The following is a 17,971-nucleotide window of genomic DNA, read 5'->3' as shown; positions in this document are numbered from 1 at the left end:
GTTATGAACTGGGTAATATCTCTGAGAACACAAGGGGCAAACAAAAGCACCTCTAAGAACATGAAGAGAGGACCGGTTAAAGGGAGAAGCCACGATGCCCAGCTCCAGATATTGTTTCAATTACTTCAGGAATTTTCTAGTTCCTTTCTGCTTTTCATGATTCATTCCCTTAGCTGTTAGGCCATGTCTCTTACTATTCCTAATTGGTTTTTATAAAAGCAGCATTCTTCATTCAAGAAGAGGCAGAGGCCTGCCTTTTCAGCTGTCAATAGGTCTAGCCCTCTCCTATTCTATAAAGCCACCTCAGCCAAAGAATCTAGCTGGTCCTATAATGCCACTGAAGATCTGGCTGCTCTCTCAGTGTCGTCTCTGTGTTGTAGCCATGCGTTCTGGGAAACGAACTCACTCAGAAAGACAATGCAGATAGTGTAGTGCAGTTTACTACACCGATGGGCTCAAGGCAGTCTCCTCTTAGCCAAGCACCCCGACCAGTTTTTGTGAAAGCCTTACATACCCTACGTGTATAAGGTTCCCTGAAACTAGTCTGAACAAAGGAAAAAGAAAGATACAATCAAAGTTAACCCGCAATCATATGCCTTAAGCCTAGGTCGTTAACAGTCGACAATTATCAATAGGCCTGTGGTCATACCCCAGTAATCATAATAGAACATATGATTCTATTCAGTTACACAGATAATTAGGACATTCTTTTAGGTCACAGAGAGCCCTGGGCCTCTTCCTTCCAGAGGGCCTGGTTTTCTAGTGGATATTTCATTTCCATAGATATTGGGCATATAGCTCAAGGTCCACAGTCCAGGCCAAGATGGAGTCCTGCTTTCAAGATAGAGCGTGTTCTGTTTCCTCCTTCATGTGAAGTCCTTGGATAGTATATGGTAGAAGGTGATTGATGAAGCAATCCTCCTGTTCCAATACTTATCCCAGCCAAGAACTTGGAACCAAAGTAGGGGATAAACTGGATGGGTCTTTTTGACCGCATGGGTGCTGTCAGAGGCACCATGAGAGTCTGGTTGTTATGGCCAATATTCATCTGGGGAGTGAGGAAAGCTAAGGTGCAGATACCCATCCATTGATTGTAGACATAAGTAAGCATCTATCCCACAAACCAAGAAAAGGCCTTGATAGGGGGGCACCATATTGTGTCTGTGGGAAAATGAGTGGGCTACTCACCTTCTACAGTTTGATTACATTCGTCCCTGGCTACATTGCCTACAACTTGAGGTCTTCCATGATTTGTAAATCATCTGGAGCCTTTTGAGTTAACTCAATTGCCTTTAAGATTAGCCCTTGTAAGGATGGATCTATAAGAGTTCCCATGGCTGTTGCAATATTTCATGGTACTGGTGTAGCTAAATACCGTGGAGCTCCTAAGGATGAGCAAAGCCAGCAATCCCTGGCCAGCAGGGGGATGGTGTCCTTTAGAACGTGAAGAGTTGCGTTGAGAACCTGGTACAGATGAAGGTCTAAGGGGGAGTTAACTCTGTAACCTCAGTCATACTGCCAACAGGCAGAGGCTGACTTTTAAGGGCTAAGTTGGTCTGTGATTTCATTAGTCTGCATTATTGTCCCTGTCCAGTAGGTTTTTCCATTTATTTGGCAGACAGACAGCTGTCCTGTCTTGTAACATCTACGTGGCATTTGGGGGTAGACGGAGGCCCAGGAGCATGATGGCAATGCCATGGTGTCGGGATGCCCCTGGGGTTTGGATCCTCTGGTGGGGAAAGGTAGCGGCAGTGGAGGACATAACTGGGAAACATTTTTGGCACCAGGACCCTGGATATACATCACCTGATCAGAAAGACAGTAAGTGATCTGCCTATAGGATAGGCTATCTATACATTGTTCTAGCTGATGGTTGAATAGGCGATTTTCCAAGGGTTGACCTTAATGTTGACAGGTGCATGATGGAGAAGGAACGGCTCCATCTGTTACGGCAAGGGACAGCAAAAGGCTCCAAAGCAGCCTGCACATAACAGGTAACTGAGCACAAGCAAAAGGTTTTCTCCCCATCTTTGGGTGGTCACCACTATAGCAACTGAGCCTATCGTGAAGGGGGTCAGCTATACTGTGAGCAATTTAGATAGTAGGGAGAATCGATGATAAGAAACAACTAATTAGAATGAAGCTTGCCACTACAGTGAGATAACAGATGGCTAACTGCAGCTTCTGACCCAAATTCTACACTTGCGCTGTGACTGAAACTAGTCCTGTAGTGAACAGCACAGCAGTAATACCAATCAGGGATAGAGGCCAGGGTTGACAATAGAAATCCATTAATATCTGGATAGCCAGATCCTCAAGCTTCTGCTGAGCATTGACCAGCGAGCTGCCGCAGTGTGGCTAGAGCAAGGCTGAGGAATCCTCAAGCGTCTGCCGTGTGTGGACTAGTCAGCTTCTGGAGCGACTAGAGCAGGGCTCAGCGTCTTTGGTGGGTGAGAACTTTGTTTTTGGAACAAGACCTTGACGGGATTTCCGGGGTCCTGAACTGTTTTCCAGCTGTCCCCATCAGAGGAAGTTGCTGCCTTCTTGACTCTGCTGTGGTGGATCCAAGGGATGATGCCTGTAACTTTAACAGCAGTAAGGTTGCCCAGACAACCATGTGAGGGCCTGTCCCAACTGGCTGACTTGGTCCTTTTCCCCAATACTCTTATCTCATCTCCTGGCTGGTAAGCATGAACCGAATTGCCCAAAGGAATGGGTGCCCTTTCTAGGGTTCTCAGGCGATATGGTGGAAGACTTGTCCCAGGATCTGAAGGTGTTGGGACATCTCCAGGTGAGCTAGTTGTTGGGGTCTTCCCTTGAGTTTTCCTGTCACTGGGGGTTTCTCCCATATAAGATCTCAAAGAGAGAATAGCCTAAGTACTTAGGGTGCATCGGGCTTGGAGTAAAGCTTGGGGGTAACATGTTGACCCAAGAAAACTGGTCTGCTGACAGACTTTAGCTAATGTAGGGCTGAGGGTACAATTCATGCCTTCAACTTTTCCTGAGCTCTGAGGCCTGTAAGACGTGTCAAACTTCCATTTGAGTCCCAGTGTGCAGGATAAAGTTTGGATTATCTGAGACACAAAAGCTGGCCCATTGTCAGACCCTATGGAGAGAGGCAGCCTATAACTCAGGATCATGTCTCTTCACAGGGCCTTGGCCAGTTCTCGTACCTCTTTAGTGCACGTGGGGTAGGCTTCAGCCCATCCCGAGTAGGTGTACACTACCACAAGGAAATACTTATAGCCCCTAAAAGGCTTGACATCAGTAAAGTCCACTTCTAGATCTTCAAAGGGCAGTGTCCCAACGGTCAGCATGCCTGGGTTGGGTCTTCATCCTTGGCTGGCATTGTTCTGGGCACAAGTCACACAGCTAGGACTGATCTGAACACACAGGGCTGGGAGCTTAGAAACGAAATAGTAGCAGCTCAGTAAGCTCTCCAGCAGTTTTTCCTAAACAAGTTTTCTCCTGATGTTGTTGTGCCAGCTGGATTTCTATATTGCTGGAGACAAAGAGTCGTTGGTCTGTGAGTTTCCACCAGCCCTCCTTTTCTCTTATTCCTCCCTCGTTGAGAGCCCTTTGATCTTCTTCCTTGGTATATCTCGGGGATAGAGGCAATTCTGGGGCCATGAGGACCATAAACATGCACTCGGGGCCCACTGTGGGGCTCCGTTGGGTTGCCACCTCCTTGGCAGCCTGGTCAGCCAACTAATTCCCTTTGGTGATTGGATCAGTTCCTTGCTGATGGCCTTTACTATGGATGACTGCCACTTGGGAAGGCTTCCTGAGTGCTTCTAACAGCTGAAGGATTTCTTTTTTGTTTTTTAATCTCCTTTCCTCCCGCTGTCAATAGTCCCTTTTCTTGATAAAGGGCTCCATGTACATGTAAGTAGCAAAGGCATACCTTCCCTGGGTGTAGATGTTGACTTCTTTCCCTTCGTGTGCTCAGTGCCAAGGAGAGTGCACAGAGTTCCGCCCGCTGTGCTGCCCACCCTTGTGGCCAGGCCTCCGCCTTCCTGTCTCGTCAGTTGTTGTTATGCCAGAGCCTGCTTTGTGCTGCCCGTCTTGGATGAAACTGCTTCTGTCAGTGAACAGGTCCAGTTCTGGGTTCTAGAAGGGAATGTCCATCAGGTGCAGCCTGCTCGAGTAAATCCCACCTATGAGCTCCTCACAGTTATGACAGGGGTTCCTATTCCGTAGGGAAAAAGTGGTGGGGTTCAGTGTCGGCACAGTCTCGAGTTGGACCCGTGGGTTTTTGCAAAGCAGTTCTTGATAGTGAATCCTCCTGGAGTTGGCCAGACACTTGTGTGCCCTTTTCATCAGGGCAGTAACAGCATGGGGAACTTCTGCATTTACGTTTGGTCCTAGTGTAAGCTTACCTGCTTCTCTGGCCAGAATCACAGTGGCAGCTAATGCCCGGAGGCATTGCGGCCGTCCCGTGACCACTGGATCCAGTGCTTTGCACAGGCATGAGACTGGGCGCAGATTGGCCCAACTGCTTTAGTGAGGATCCCCAGTACAGTGTGATTTTTTTCATGTACAAAGAGGGTCAAGTCCCATGTCTCATCTGGCAGCCCTAATGATGGAACGCTCCTCAGTTCAGTTGCTCAGTCGTGTCCGACCCTTTGCGACCCCATGAATCGCAGCATGCCAGGCCTCCCTGTCCATCACCATATCCTAGAGTTCACTCAGACTCAGGTCCATCGATTTGGTGATGCCATCCAGCCACCTCATCCTCTGTCGTCCTCTTCTCCTCTTGCCCCCAATCACTCCCAGCATGAGGGTTTTCCCATGAGTGAACGCTTCGCATGAGGTGCCCAAAGTACTGGCGTTTCAGCTTAAGCACCATTCCTTCCAAAGAAAACCCAGCGCTGATCTCCTTGCAGTCTAAGTCAGTCTCAAGAGTCTTCTCCAACACCACAGTTCAAAAGCATCATTTCTTCAGCGCTCAGCCGAAGTCAGAAACCAGAGCCTTGACTAGATGGATATTTGTTGGCAAAGTAATGTCTCTGTTTTTCAATAAGCTATCTAGTTTGGTCAGAACTTTCCTTCCAAGGAGTAAGCATCTTTTAATTTCATAGCAGTAATCACCATCTGCAGTGATTTTGGAGCCCAAAAAATAAAGTCTAACTCTGTTTCCACTGTTTCCCCATCTATTTCCCATTAAGTGATGGGACCAGATGCCATGATCTTCGTTTTCTGAATATTGAGCTTTAAGCCAACTTTTTCACTCTCCTCTTTCACCTTCATCAAGAGGTTTTTGAGTTCCTCTTCACCTTCTGCCATAAGGATGGTGTCATCAGGATATATGAGGTTATTGATATTTCTCCCAGCAACCTTGATTCCAGCTTGTGCTTGGGTTTTTACTGAGACCAAGGCAATCCTTCCTGGGGTGGTGGTGGGGGGCGGTTCCCTGACTTTCAGTTTGTTCAGTTGGGAGTCCCGGGTATGGGGCCAAAGGAGGAGGACAGGAGGGAGCTGAAGGTTTCACAGTCAAATCTATACTCTTAGGACGTAAGTCCAGCATACCTCGCCGAAGGAAAAAGGCCAACACATATGTTACTTCTACCCATGTCCCCTGTTTTCTACAGAACCGATCTAATTGTGAAACAGTTTTATAATTCAGAGACCCTCCAACCGGTCACCGTTCGCCATCCTGCCACGGATACTGTGGCCATGCAGTATCACATAGGAAGATCAGGCGTGTCTTCTTTAAGCTCTGGGGATCAAATCTACCCCAGCTTCTCAGGGTACAGTTCAAAGAAGTGAGGCTGCGATTGTTAGCTCCCATCTGTAGGAGAGAAAAAAGTAACAAGCGCCATCTTTCTACCGTAGGCGTCCCTCCTTGCTCTAGAGAGGGGTGTAGACAGACGTTACACCAAAGCTTTCCTTCCGTGGTTGGACTTAGTCTGTCCCTTACCGACAGGGGTCGTACTTGTGCCTATCGATTCTACCACCGAGTCGGGCTGGAGGTGCACCAGGGGTAGACCTGATGTCATCTCAGACTTATGCCCAGCTCCTCACCATTAAAACCTTGCTTGCCTCTGATGCCACCTGGGGTGCAATCAGAGTAACCTTCAGGAATGCCTCCCAAGCTAAGACCGCTTTGGGAAACATTCGTCACCTGAGTGCGTGTGCACAACCCTGAGTATATTCCTGACCACAGTAAGACCAAACGATACGAATATAAAGCTGAGGTGTCCCTTCCAAGCATCACCACACCAGTATAAGAGATAGCAAAAGAGATGGGCAAGGGCTCTCCAGTGAGGAAAAACTGATTTTTGTTCTCGAGTTATTAGGGCCAGTCCTTCCAGTTCATCCTCAAGATTCCACAGAAAGAATAAGGAGTCGGGACAAAAGCTACTGGAAAGCCGCCTCTGGTCCACTAACAGCTAGTGTTGCCAAAGGAAGAAACCCATTGCACCTCCAATCTGAGTAACCTTTAACTTCAGATACTCATGGAGCTAGAGCTCCATCTAGCTTCCTGACTTTCCATACCTAGCGAGGCTAGGCGCTTCCTGACTACCAATCCAAGCTGGCGACCTAAGTAACCCTACACAGTAACAGCATAGATCACAAGCCCCTTCAAAGTCTAGGATCCGGCAGATTGGTTAATAGTTCTAATTCCCAAGAAGTCATGAAGTGGTCAGAGACTGGAAAGTTTGACCGAGAAATGAGAGTTCGATCCACACGCTTTGCCCATTTCTAGTCAGTGCCCGAAAGAGACACTGGATGCCTCTTGGCATTGGCACGTTGGTACAGGTTTCTGCCATAGCCATATGAGGTCACCGAGAACTGCAGAGCAGGGCTCCTCAGTTGATTCACGCAGGGTATCTCATTCATTCCCACAAGCACACTGTAGAGGTAGTGAAGTACAGCAAAAAACATGTTCACTAGCAGTAGAAATAACTACAGCTCCACGCATCCTCACCTTGTCCTGAAGAGTCCCGGAAGAGCCCCCAAGTTGAAAGGTTGTTGCTGAACCAAGAAACAAGCCTGGATTCTTGGCCTCCTGAGAGGAAGAACTCTATTCAGAGCCAGAGATGAGGCTTAATAATTCAGAGCTTGGTGTAATAGTTGTATTAAAGTATAAAAAAGAGAAAGCTTTTGACAAGACATCAGAAGGTGGCAGAAAAAGTGCTCCCTCGCCAGTGTTAGCAATGGAGTTATATACTTTTAATTAGTTATTGCAGTGAATCAAAACAATGCCCCAAGGTTGTAAAGACTTCACTAGATCCACTCCAATAATTTACATTGTAAGATAACACGATTGGCCAGAATTTTTTTTTTCCCCAGAGACTGTCCTCAAGCAGGATATATGATTGTTATATAATCCTCAAAAATATAGAGGGGAAAAAAAAAAAAAAAACTTTTTCCTGTCTTCCTCCTTGAGAATTCCAGATCCTTCTCTCCTGGCGGACCCCCGGACTTAAAAACCTACCTAGAAATTCACTCTCTCGGTGGGATTGAAGGGGGTCTGTGAATAGACCCTGGGGTTCAGCAAGACTGCTGGTCTCAAGTAAGGTGGCCATCTCGTGCAGGTGCTCATAGGACTGCTGGTCTGAGCTCAGGGAACTGCAGGCTGCCTGTTCCCAGACAGATGCTGAGGCAGCAACAGCATGGAGCAGTTTAGGGAACCTGTCAACAATACTCTGTATCATCCTTCTTATTAGAATCGTCACAGTGTCCACGTAGTTACAAAATTGGAGAGCAGATACAACAAAGAAATGAGGGAATGTATATGAAGTTATGAGAAGTTTAAAGCCAGTGAGTCAAATAATTTCCACATATGACATCTCTCTGTGCTACCAAACATTTCATTGTGGTCTCCTCACTACAGCCTTAAATAAGGTGGAAGAGGTTATTGTTGGTGGTGGGTTAACATTTCATCATTACAATCAACCGAAACATGAAAAGCCATTCAGTTTTATTAATAACCATGTATTAATTGTACACATAGTTGAAATAAAACCTTTTAGAATCCACGGCATGATCCATGATTAAGTACAGATCAAAAGTACAGAGAAAGATATTCATTTCTCTGTTATAATGATGTGACACTTGTGATTTTTATGGCTTACCAAACAAAGGCTAGGAAGCACTTAGCAAGCATGGTATACACTAACTCCATGCCTTTTCAAGGAAGAGTTTCTAATACACTTCGAGGTTATCACAAAAGCTGTGTTTATTTCAACAGTGTCAAGTAGTAATCATGACCTGTGTTGATATTATAAAGATACATCAATATTGCAGTCAACTGTCATTGTGTTCTCCTTAAAATAAGGATATTATGCTTGAAACCTTACAACCGACTTCTGCTTACTTTACAACATGGAAAGATTCAATGATCACTATATCATGGCAACCTCCAGATATTTCACATCAATGCCAAACACGTCCATTTAGATGGTCATTGTCCATTTTACAGTACGGTATCCTTCATCTTCTAATGGAGGATAGATAGAAATGGTTGCAACACAATATAAAAGACTAATCTATAATAAACCATCAAAAATCTATGTCTGCAAACACACTAGAAACAAAGCATAGTATGGATGATTTGAGGGCTTAATAACATTCACTTCAAATAATCTCAAATCACGTCATTATTAACAAGCATACATACATTACTAAGAATTGTAACTTTCTCACCATCAACCTTCATCTCACGATTTATGCTAATATATCCACTGTCTATGTGTTTTAACTATGGAGTACTCCCTACAGTCATTCTCCTTCAGAGAAACTTCAGAAAAGAGGACTGATGAAATGCCTTCTAGTATGCAATCTCTGATATTTATTTCGATTTAACTTTTGATTAAATACCTTTCTACATACTTGTTACATCATCTCCATAGGTTTCTCGTATAAACTCTTGTGTTTTCTGATGCATGTTTAGGACAATTCTCTTCCATCACTTTTCCATTACTAGGGTATCTCTCCAGTGTGTGTTCTCAGATGTTTACTGAGATGACCACTCTGACAAAAGGCTTTGCCACATGCTGTACATTTATAAGGTCTCTCTCCAGTATGAATTCGCTGATGATAGGTTAGATATGACTTTAGATTAAAGGCTTTGTTACACTCTTTACATTTATAAGGTCTCTCCCCAGAATGAATTCGCTGGTGTCGAGTAAGATTTGAGCAGTGAAAAAAGGCTTTGTTACATTCTTTACATTTATAAGGCCTCTCTCCAGTATGAATTCTTTGATGTTGGGTAACATGTGAGCGAAGGATAAAGGTTTTGTTGCATTCTTCACATTTATAAGGCCTCTCTCCAGTATGAATTTGCTGATGTTTAGTAAGATGTGAGCGCCGAATAAAGGATTTGTTACACTCTTTACATTTATAAGGTCTCTCTCCAGTATGAATTCGCTCATGTTGAGTAAGATTTGAGGGGTGAAAAAAGGCTTTGTTACACTCTTTACATTTATAAGGTCTCACCCCAGAATGAATTCGCTGATGTCGAGCAAGAAGTAAGCGACTATGAAAGGCTTTGTTACATTCTTTACATTTATAAGGCTTCTCTCCAGTATGAATTCGCTGATGATAGGTTAGATGTGAGGAACAGACAAAGGCTACACTACATTCTGTACATTTATAAGGTCTCTCTCCGGTATGAATCCGCTGATGTTCAATAAGACTTGAACTGTAAGGAAAGGCTTTGCCACATACTGTACATTTATAAGGTTTCTCTCCAGTGTGAATTCGCTGATGTTGAGTAAGATGTGAGCGACGGTTAAACGCTTTGCTACAATCTGTACATTTGAAAGGTTTCCTTCCTGTATGGATTTTCCTATGTTTACTTAGATTGGATGCTTTACTAAAGACATTCCCACATATATTACCCTTGTTTTCTTTCTGTGGATTCTGAACAGTCTGCTGTTGAATAAGTTCTGAAGACTGATTAGAAACCTTACCATATTCATGACAAGTCCTCTCTTTACTACAAGTACTCTTATCTAGAGAAAAATGTGCCATTTGATCAAAGGTATTTCTAAATGTCTTACTTTTAGAGTCCTTGTTTGAAGATTCAGGTTCCTGATGTTTCATAAGGTTTGAGTCTCCTTCAACCGTAGACCCAGTTTCACTGCCTGAATACCTTCTCACTCCACCATAAATACTCCTGTAATTATTGGAGCTGGAGCTCTTCCTTAAGGCCTGACTCATTTTATTATACATGCAAAGCTGCTGTATATTAACCATATCACGATATGTACTGAACAATGATGGCTGGATGGCGTCTCTTCCATTATCATCAACATTACACACCTTGAAATGGAAAGAAAATATCTCTTGTGGGAAGAAAAATGACGCCCTGCTCACGGATCCCTCAAATTGATTAAATTGTGAATTTGACCCCTCATTGTTAAATTGTAGGTATTCAGACATGCTTGAATGCATGTTTAGTCGAAGCCTACGTTCCGAATTATCTGAATCAGTTTTTGCAGTAGAGACTAGATTACCTTTCAGGTTTTCCATGTTCCTTTTTAGAGAACATGTATGTTTCAAAAAAGGAGGGACATCTTTTCTTAAAAACTTACATTTCTCAGTCGACGTTGAAGACTGAACTTGGTGTTTTTCCCAATTTGACGCACGTTGATCATTTATTTTTCCAGTAACATTAGCATTATGTATAACTGTCTTCATTTTTTTATGTCCATATAAACATCCTCTCTGTCCTTCATTTACCCTCATATATTCCCTGTCTTTCATTAAATTTAAGTTTCCAAGGTGAAATGTTTGATATATTCTTACGTTGGCTTTGGGGAATAGACCTTCTAATGCTGGATTCTTCGGCATCAAATCCTGGGTATCTTGTGGAGACATAGCTGAAAGATAACAAATAACAAGTAATTGTCCCTGCTATTCTCAGTGAATCTCTTTAAAGATTTAGAGAAAATTGATGACCATCGCTAGTTTAAAAGTAAAATAGAGACCCAAGGATCAAGATGCCAGAGGCTTAGGCAGATGTGGACTCATCTCTCTCTCCACAAATGAATGAGAAATGGAACAATTCTCACAGAGCCCAGCTGAACACTAGCAGAGGCCCTCGGAAATCTGAAAAGACAAGAAAGATTCCTGCTGAGCTCGGTAGGACAAAAGGAAGAGGAGAGCAGGAAGAAGGAAAAGGAAGAGGAGAGGAAGTGCGTTGGGGCTTGCAATCCTGTGGGGAGATGAAAGCGAGGAAAGGTCTCCATATCCCGGGAAGCCCCTCACTGGGGGAGCTCAGTCTGGACAGAAGGAGAGCCTCATTCTCTGTGGGAAGAGAACACAGCAACCAGCGTGTGGCAGCAGGACAGAGTGAGACCTGCACACAGGGTACTGACCTCAGCCTTGCCCATCCAGCCCTAGAGGCTTTTCCACCAATGTAGACAAGAGCTGGGTGCTGAAAGGTGGGGTTTGGAGAGCATATTGAGGCAGACGACTGCTGTTGGCTGTGAGGAAACAGCCTGAAGTGATGGGAGTGAGGGAGGAGCTCTGCAAACGGGATGCTTGTGGTCGAAGCCTGAAACACCAGAGAGCAGAGCGCCATTGGTGAGTGACACCCAACCAGGAAGCCCATTGCATATCTTGTCCCTTAGACCGGCCCCTGCTCAGCAGGGACTTCGAAGAACTCCACCCATGTAGGTCATTTGATCCCCCAGCCATGGCCTCCCCCATCGACAATCAACAGACCCCTGTGCTCTGGGGCAGCCTCAAGAGCAGAAGCTGTGAGTTGGCCACACACAAAGAAGGAGCTGAAAGTACAGCTGAACCCCAGGGATTAAGAAGAAAAGCTGAAACCTCTCCTCCCAGCAACACAATCCATGGTCTTACACTCACAACTGGCTTTGTAACCTTAGCCCCTACGGAGCATCTGAATCAAATACCAGGGCTCTCTCATTCATGGCAGGTGTAGCTTTGGCAGCTGTAAGCTTTGTGGGCTCCCACACAAAGGGGCTGGGCCAGGACAGAGCCTGAGCTGCCCCATAGCACCACAGTGGCTCGAGCTCCACGTTGAATGCAATCCCAGGACCTGACTTCACTGAATCTATGCTGGTGACCCTGTGAAAACAACATCTGAGAGACCACAGGGCCACGGGCCATCATGCCCTCGGTTAGGGTGGAGCCAAGAGCAGTGCCAACACTACATAACATGAGAGCTTGCAGAATGCAGAAGAGGGCACAACAGGGCACACCCTGAGGTGAACATCCCCAGAAGAGTAATACTTAGTGACTTCTCTCCCAGTGCGTGTGCTCCAGTCCCAGCAGCCTGGTACCACAGATGAGAATCACAGCTAAGAATCAGATCTGGGGGCCCTATTCCACCACGCAGGGAGCAGGCACCAACAGAAAGAGGGCATTAACACCCACAGAACAAGGGGACAACAGCCCTGAATATCCCCAGTGGGCTCTGGTCACAGTGACCAGGAATCAAGGAAATGATCAAGAGAGGATAAGGGCACAAACCTCTGGACCAACCTCACCCACCAAGGGACAGATACCAGAAGGAAGACTAACTAGGTTCCTGAACCCGTCAAAACAGAGACCACAAACAGAACGCTGGACAAAATGAGATGGCACAGAAATACGTTATAGGGGAAGAAACAAGATGAAAACCCCCAAGGACCACTGAATTAAGAGGTGATAGGCAATCTAATGATTAATTCTTGCTTTTAGTCATCTTAAGTGGAGACACCAAACACTCACTTTCAGAAATTCTAAAAATCCAGTAATTTTTAAATCCACTTCTTCCCACACATGTTTCTGAGAATGGCCTATTAGATGTTTCAATCTACAAATCATAAGTGATAGTGACAGAGAACTAATCAGAATCGGAGGACACATAGAAAATGTATGAGGAAGCTGAAAACAAATAAGAGAAACTTAATACAGTACTAGTTTTAAGAAATTAAAAAAGAAGAGAGACTTTAAAACTATGACTGAAACAGGGAAGTCTACTCATTGCTCTGTGGGACCTAAATGGGAAGGAGATCTATAGCACAGTAAAGACTAGAGATCTCTTTACGAAAAATAGAGGTACTGGGACTATTTCATGCAAAGATGGGAAGAATAAAGGACAGAAACGGGATGGACCTAAAAGAAGCAAAAGATATTAAGAGAAGGTGGCTGGAATACATGGAAGAACTATACAAAAAAAAAGATCTTAATGACTGAGATCACCACGATGGTATAATCACTCACCTAGTAACAGACATCCTGACGTCCAAAGTCAAGTCGGCCTTGGAAGGCATGACGACCAAAAAGCTAGTGCACGTGATGGAAATCCAGCTGAGCTGTTTGAAGTCCTAAACGATGATAGTGCTAACGTTCTGCACTTGATAAGCCAGCAAATTTGGAAAACTCAGCAGTGGCCTCAGGACAGGAAAAGGTCAGTTTTCATTCCAATCACAAAGAAAGGCAGTGCCAAAGAACGCTCAAAGTACTACACAATTTCCCTCATTTCAAACAGTAGCAAAGGCTCAAAATTCTCCAAGCCAGGCATTAACTATACATGAACCCAGTGCTTCCAGCTCTTGAAGCTGGATTTAGAAACGGCAGAGGAACCAGAGATCAAATTGCCAGCATCCCTTGGATCATGTAAAAAGCAAGAGAGTTCTGGAAAAACAACTACATCTGCTGTATTGACTACACCACAGCCTTTGATTGCGTGGATCACAAGAAACTGTGGAAAATTCTGAAAGAGATGGGAACACCAGACTACATTACCTGCCTCCTGGGAAACCTGTATGCATGTCAAGAAGCAACAGTGAGAACTGGACATGTGACAAAGGACTGATTCCAAATGGGGAAAGGAGTACGTCAAGCCTGTATATTGTCAGCCTGCTTATGTACTGTGTCAGCCTGCACAGTACATCATGTGACATACCGGGCTGGATGAAGCACAAATTGGAATCAAGATTTCAGGGAGAAATGTCCATAATCTCAGACATACAGATGACACCACCCTTATAGCAGAAAGTGAAGAGGAATTGAGGAGTCTCTTGGTGAAACTGAGAGAGGGCGAAAAAGGTGGCTTCAAACTCAACCTTCAAAAAACGAAGATCATGGCACCAGTCAGGTCATTTCATCGCAATCGGCGGGAGAAACAGTGGAAGCAGTGATAGACCTTATTTTTGGGGGTTCCTAAATCATTGTAGATGGTGACTACAGCCATGAAAGTAGAAGACTCTTCCTCCTTGGAAGAAAAACTGTGACCAACCTAGGCAGCATGTTAAAAAGCAGAAACATTACTTTGCTGACAAAGGTCCATCTAGTCAAAGCCATGGTTTTTCCAGTAGTCATGTATGGATGTGAGAGCTGGACCATGAAGAAAGCTGAGCACCAAAGAATTGATGCTTTTGAACTGTGGTATTGGAGAAGACTCTTGAGAGTGCCTTGGACTACAAGAAGACCACACCACTCCATCCTAAAGGAAATCAGTCCTGAATATTCATTGGAAGGACATGGTGAAGCTGAAGCTCCGATACTCTGGCCAGCTGATGTGAAGAACTGACCCACTGAGAAAGACCCTGATGCTAGCAAAGATTGAAGATGAGAGAAGGGGACAACAGAGGATGAGATGGTTGGATGCATCCTGGACTTGATGGACATGAGTCTGAGCAGGCTCTGGGAGTTGGTGATGGACAGGGAAGCCTGCCTTGCTGCAGATCATGATCGCAGACTCAGAGAGCCGTGGAACTGAATGGATATGTATAACTGATTCTCTTTGCTGTATAGGAGTATAAAATTGGAAAACAGCTATATTCCAATTAGAACTCTTAAAAAATATTTCTTTATATAATATAAAAATTATCATAGTTTGCATCAACCATTAACAATATAGTGGAAAATGTGCTAAGATTTTATGTCAATTTATTTTAAAATTCTATGACATAACAGAATAACGTATTTTAGCATGTTAGAATTGGGGCAAATCCACTAAAGATATTTAATATGAGATCATATAAGGAAAAGAGAAACTTTGAAGTCAACTTGAGATGTGTATTCTTTCATTGTCACGAGGTTTTGCTTTCTGAAGTGAAAAATTACTTGAATTTGAAATGTATTTAGAAGGTCCTATGTGTCACTCCCAGTGGATAGGAAATTATGAATCAGAGAACAAAAACCTGTCCCTAGTATTCCTAGAAGTTTGGCAGTTTGTCTACCATTCCACTCCCACATTTCTGTCTAGAGATAGAAGGAAACTTTAAAAGGACTGTCATACAGTTACTCAGAAATGGGCAGAGTTTTCCTAGGGCCCCAAGAAATTGAAGAACAATGAATGAATGCAGTTTGTCACAAGGCACGAGGAGACTTTTAGGTCACACTGTGATGGAGAAAAGTAATCACTAGAGATAAATTCATGAATGATTTAAGAGACAGAATGGGACAGGTGATACATCATTATGATAGTAGCAGACACAAACCCAGATTTCCGAAAACCATTTCAATTGAAGTAAATCTTCCAAAACCATGTGATGAAGGATGAGTTCCTCCCTGCTCCTTGGACCTCTCATCTGAGTCATCATCTCCAACCATTCATACCTACCTGGGTAAATGGCTGTTGTCCCCATTCTCCTTATATTCCTGGGATCCTCTAATTGCTCCAGAAAGGTGACCAGGTCCAGCTTAGAGACAAGCCCTATTTATCAGAGAAAGGAATATTTGTGTTGTTAGAGATTCATCAGTATCGAATCCAATATGTATTCCCGTGAGACAAGAACACATTTTGTTCTAGAAAACGATTTTCTTAAATACTTTATTCACAGTAGCTATACAATACTAACACACACCTAACATCAGATCCTGAGATTCTGGTCAAGTAGTACTAAGGCAAAAGTAAGTAGTGTCAATGTGAGATTAAGAGAGGGTGCAACTATTTAATACCACAGAACTTTCACAATTACCACGAACCTAGAAGGAAGGAGGCAGAGTACATCAAGGAAGAAAAACTTCACCAGCATAACGACTCATCATGAATCATCCCCTTTCTTTCTAAACTCACAAATACCCATTTTTGCCCTAGAAAGCAGAGATCTGAAACTACTGTGGGAAGCAGAACATTTCAGAAGACATTCTTGACATGACGGAACTAAAACCCAGTGGGTAGATAAGGGATTCTGGAAGGCAGTTATCCTCACCCAAGGAGGCCAGGTTCCCATAGTTCTCTAACATCACGTCCCTGTACAATTCCCGCTGACTGAGGTCCAGGCATTCCCACTCCTCTTGAGTGAAGTCTATGGCCACATCCTGGAACATCAGCGGTCCCTGAAATACACAGTACAGATGCCAGTAGGCCGTGAGAAGTCTTCCTTATGTGATCCAAGATGAAAAGGGAAAGATCAGAGTCCTGGTCGTGATTTAGTGGCTTGGCTGGTATTGCAAAATATATTTTTGACACAGTACTCCTTTCTACCCAATTTCTAATGTGAACAAAAGAGGATGAGTGATGATCCACAAGCCATTAGAGAAACTACTCTCATCTGAAAGAGCAATTATAAAATAATCAGGGCAGCATGAGCATATTTATTCTTCAGTGTTCTACTCGTGTGACATAGTATAAATTGTTTATCAAAGAAACAGGAATTTTTTTTTTTTTTAATGTATTCTGAACCAAGAGTTCTGAAGTGGGGCCAAAGTGCCACATTTTTAGCAAGGTTATTTGAGCTAGTAATGTTGAAAATTCTGCTTGATGAATGAGGATTTTGAACCCCAATGAAACAGAATACTAAGGTAAGAATTCATACTTAAGTTGGAACTTTGTTTTACAGACTTCAACAGGTCTAATAGGATAGTAACCTTTCTTGGGGTCTGGGATCGTGTTGGAAAAGAATTTCCAGACTTGAGACAAAATGAGAGGGAAGTAAAGTTTATTAGAATGGGGGACGCTGTTAGAAGAGCAGGCCAGCACAAATGAGAACGGATGTTGAACAGGGGTCCTTAGTCCACTCATAGCCAGGGTACAAGGAGTGGGATAGGGGTCTTGCGGATCATTTGCTGAATGGATGAGGCACCTATACTGGGTGGGAGAAGAGTAAGAAAAACATTTTCTGCTTATGGGGTAGGAGGGGAGCCCGTTTATACTGCTGAGGAGGACCTGAAATCCACCAACAGTTACAACATGGGGGAGAGAAAGTTGCTAAGGGTCTTGTTTTTTCGTTCCTGCATTCTGAGACCCTCCTTGGTTTTATCTGCTCTTTAGTCCCTGGGTCACCACATATCTCCCTCTTTATTTTAGGGCCAATTCTTTAGCCCTTGTTGATACCCTGCTCACGTCTTACTATCTACCCATTTCCCTTCTCATATTTGGGAATCCAGTTTCAAGGAAAAGGGGGCAAAGACCACTCCGGCTTCTTCAGGCTGAACAGAGGCGCCATGGGGCTCTGGGTTCCCTTTGCCTACTCTGTCACGGAGCATTTATGGAGGGAGATGAGAGTCCATGGAATGATAAGGTGACTTGTTTCAGCATTGTCTAGGTGTTGGTCAGGGAATATTCTTGCAGGACCACTTGGAAACTTGTGCTATTTTAGAAGAAACAAACTGTACAAGAAAGTTAAAGGTACATGGCCCAAAGATGAAGAGAAGTAGAAAAGGTGCTCAGGGGCTAGCCAGGAAAACCAGGACTGGACATTGGTTCGTGACGTTAGTGTTTCTCTAGGTACGAGAAGAAGCCAGAATTGGGGCTCATAAAATCTTTACCTGAAAACATCTCACTCTTGGAAGGCCAGTTCTGGGTTTTTCCCAGAGCAGAGTGCCTTATTTTTGATCTCTACTCTGAACTCCTTTTGCAGGGTGTTGAAAATCAGGAGCTTACAGTTATCATGATGTCATCTTTGGCAGAGTCCAGTCAGCAAGGTCCCTTCATACCACATATTTGACCATGCTCTGGGGGCATTTTTTGGCCATTGTATCGTGCAGCACTGGGAAGGCTCATTCCCAGGTCTAGGGAAGGATCCATTGATAGGCCACTCAATGTGCTGTTTCT

The 17,971-nt window shown here is 44.1% G+C and overlaps 1 protein-coding gene across 1 annotated transcript in view; it reads right to left on the bottom strand.

Moving 5' to 3' along the window:
- The window catches only part of LOC113876059 (zinc finger protein 160-like), a 34,734-nt gene extending 18,488 nt beyond the window's left edge, over positions 1-16,246 (bottom strand). The window contains exons 1-2 of the mRNA XM_027514888.1: positions 16,128-16,246; positions 15,536-15,628 (exon numbers count right to left, since the gene is read on the bottom strand). Of these exons, the coding sequence (XP_027370689.1) occupies positions 15,536-15,628; positions 16,128-16,245 (211 nt within the window). The 5' untranslated portion in view covers position 16,246. The remainder of the gene's footprint in view (positions 1-15,535; positions 15,629-16,127) is intronic.
- Positions 16,247-17,971: the final 1,725 nt, after the last annotated feature.

The sequence above is a fragment of the Bos indicus x Bos taurus genome, chromosome 18 (assembly GCF_003369695.1).
Source record: "Bos indicus x Bos taurus breed Angus x Brahman F1 hybrid chromosome 18, Bos_hybrid_MaternalHap_v2.0, whole genome shotgun sequence".
Classification (NCBI taxonomy): Eukaryota; Metazoa; Chordata; class Mammalia; order Artiodactyla; family Bovidae; genus Bos; species Bos indicus x Bos taurus.
Note: the sequence above shows the minus strand (reverse complement) of the source record. Positions and strands in the feature narration are given on the sequence as shown.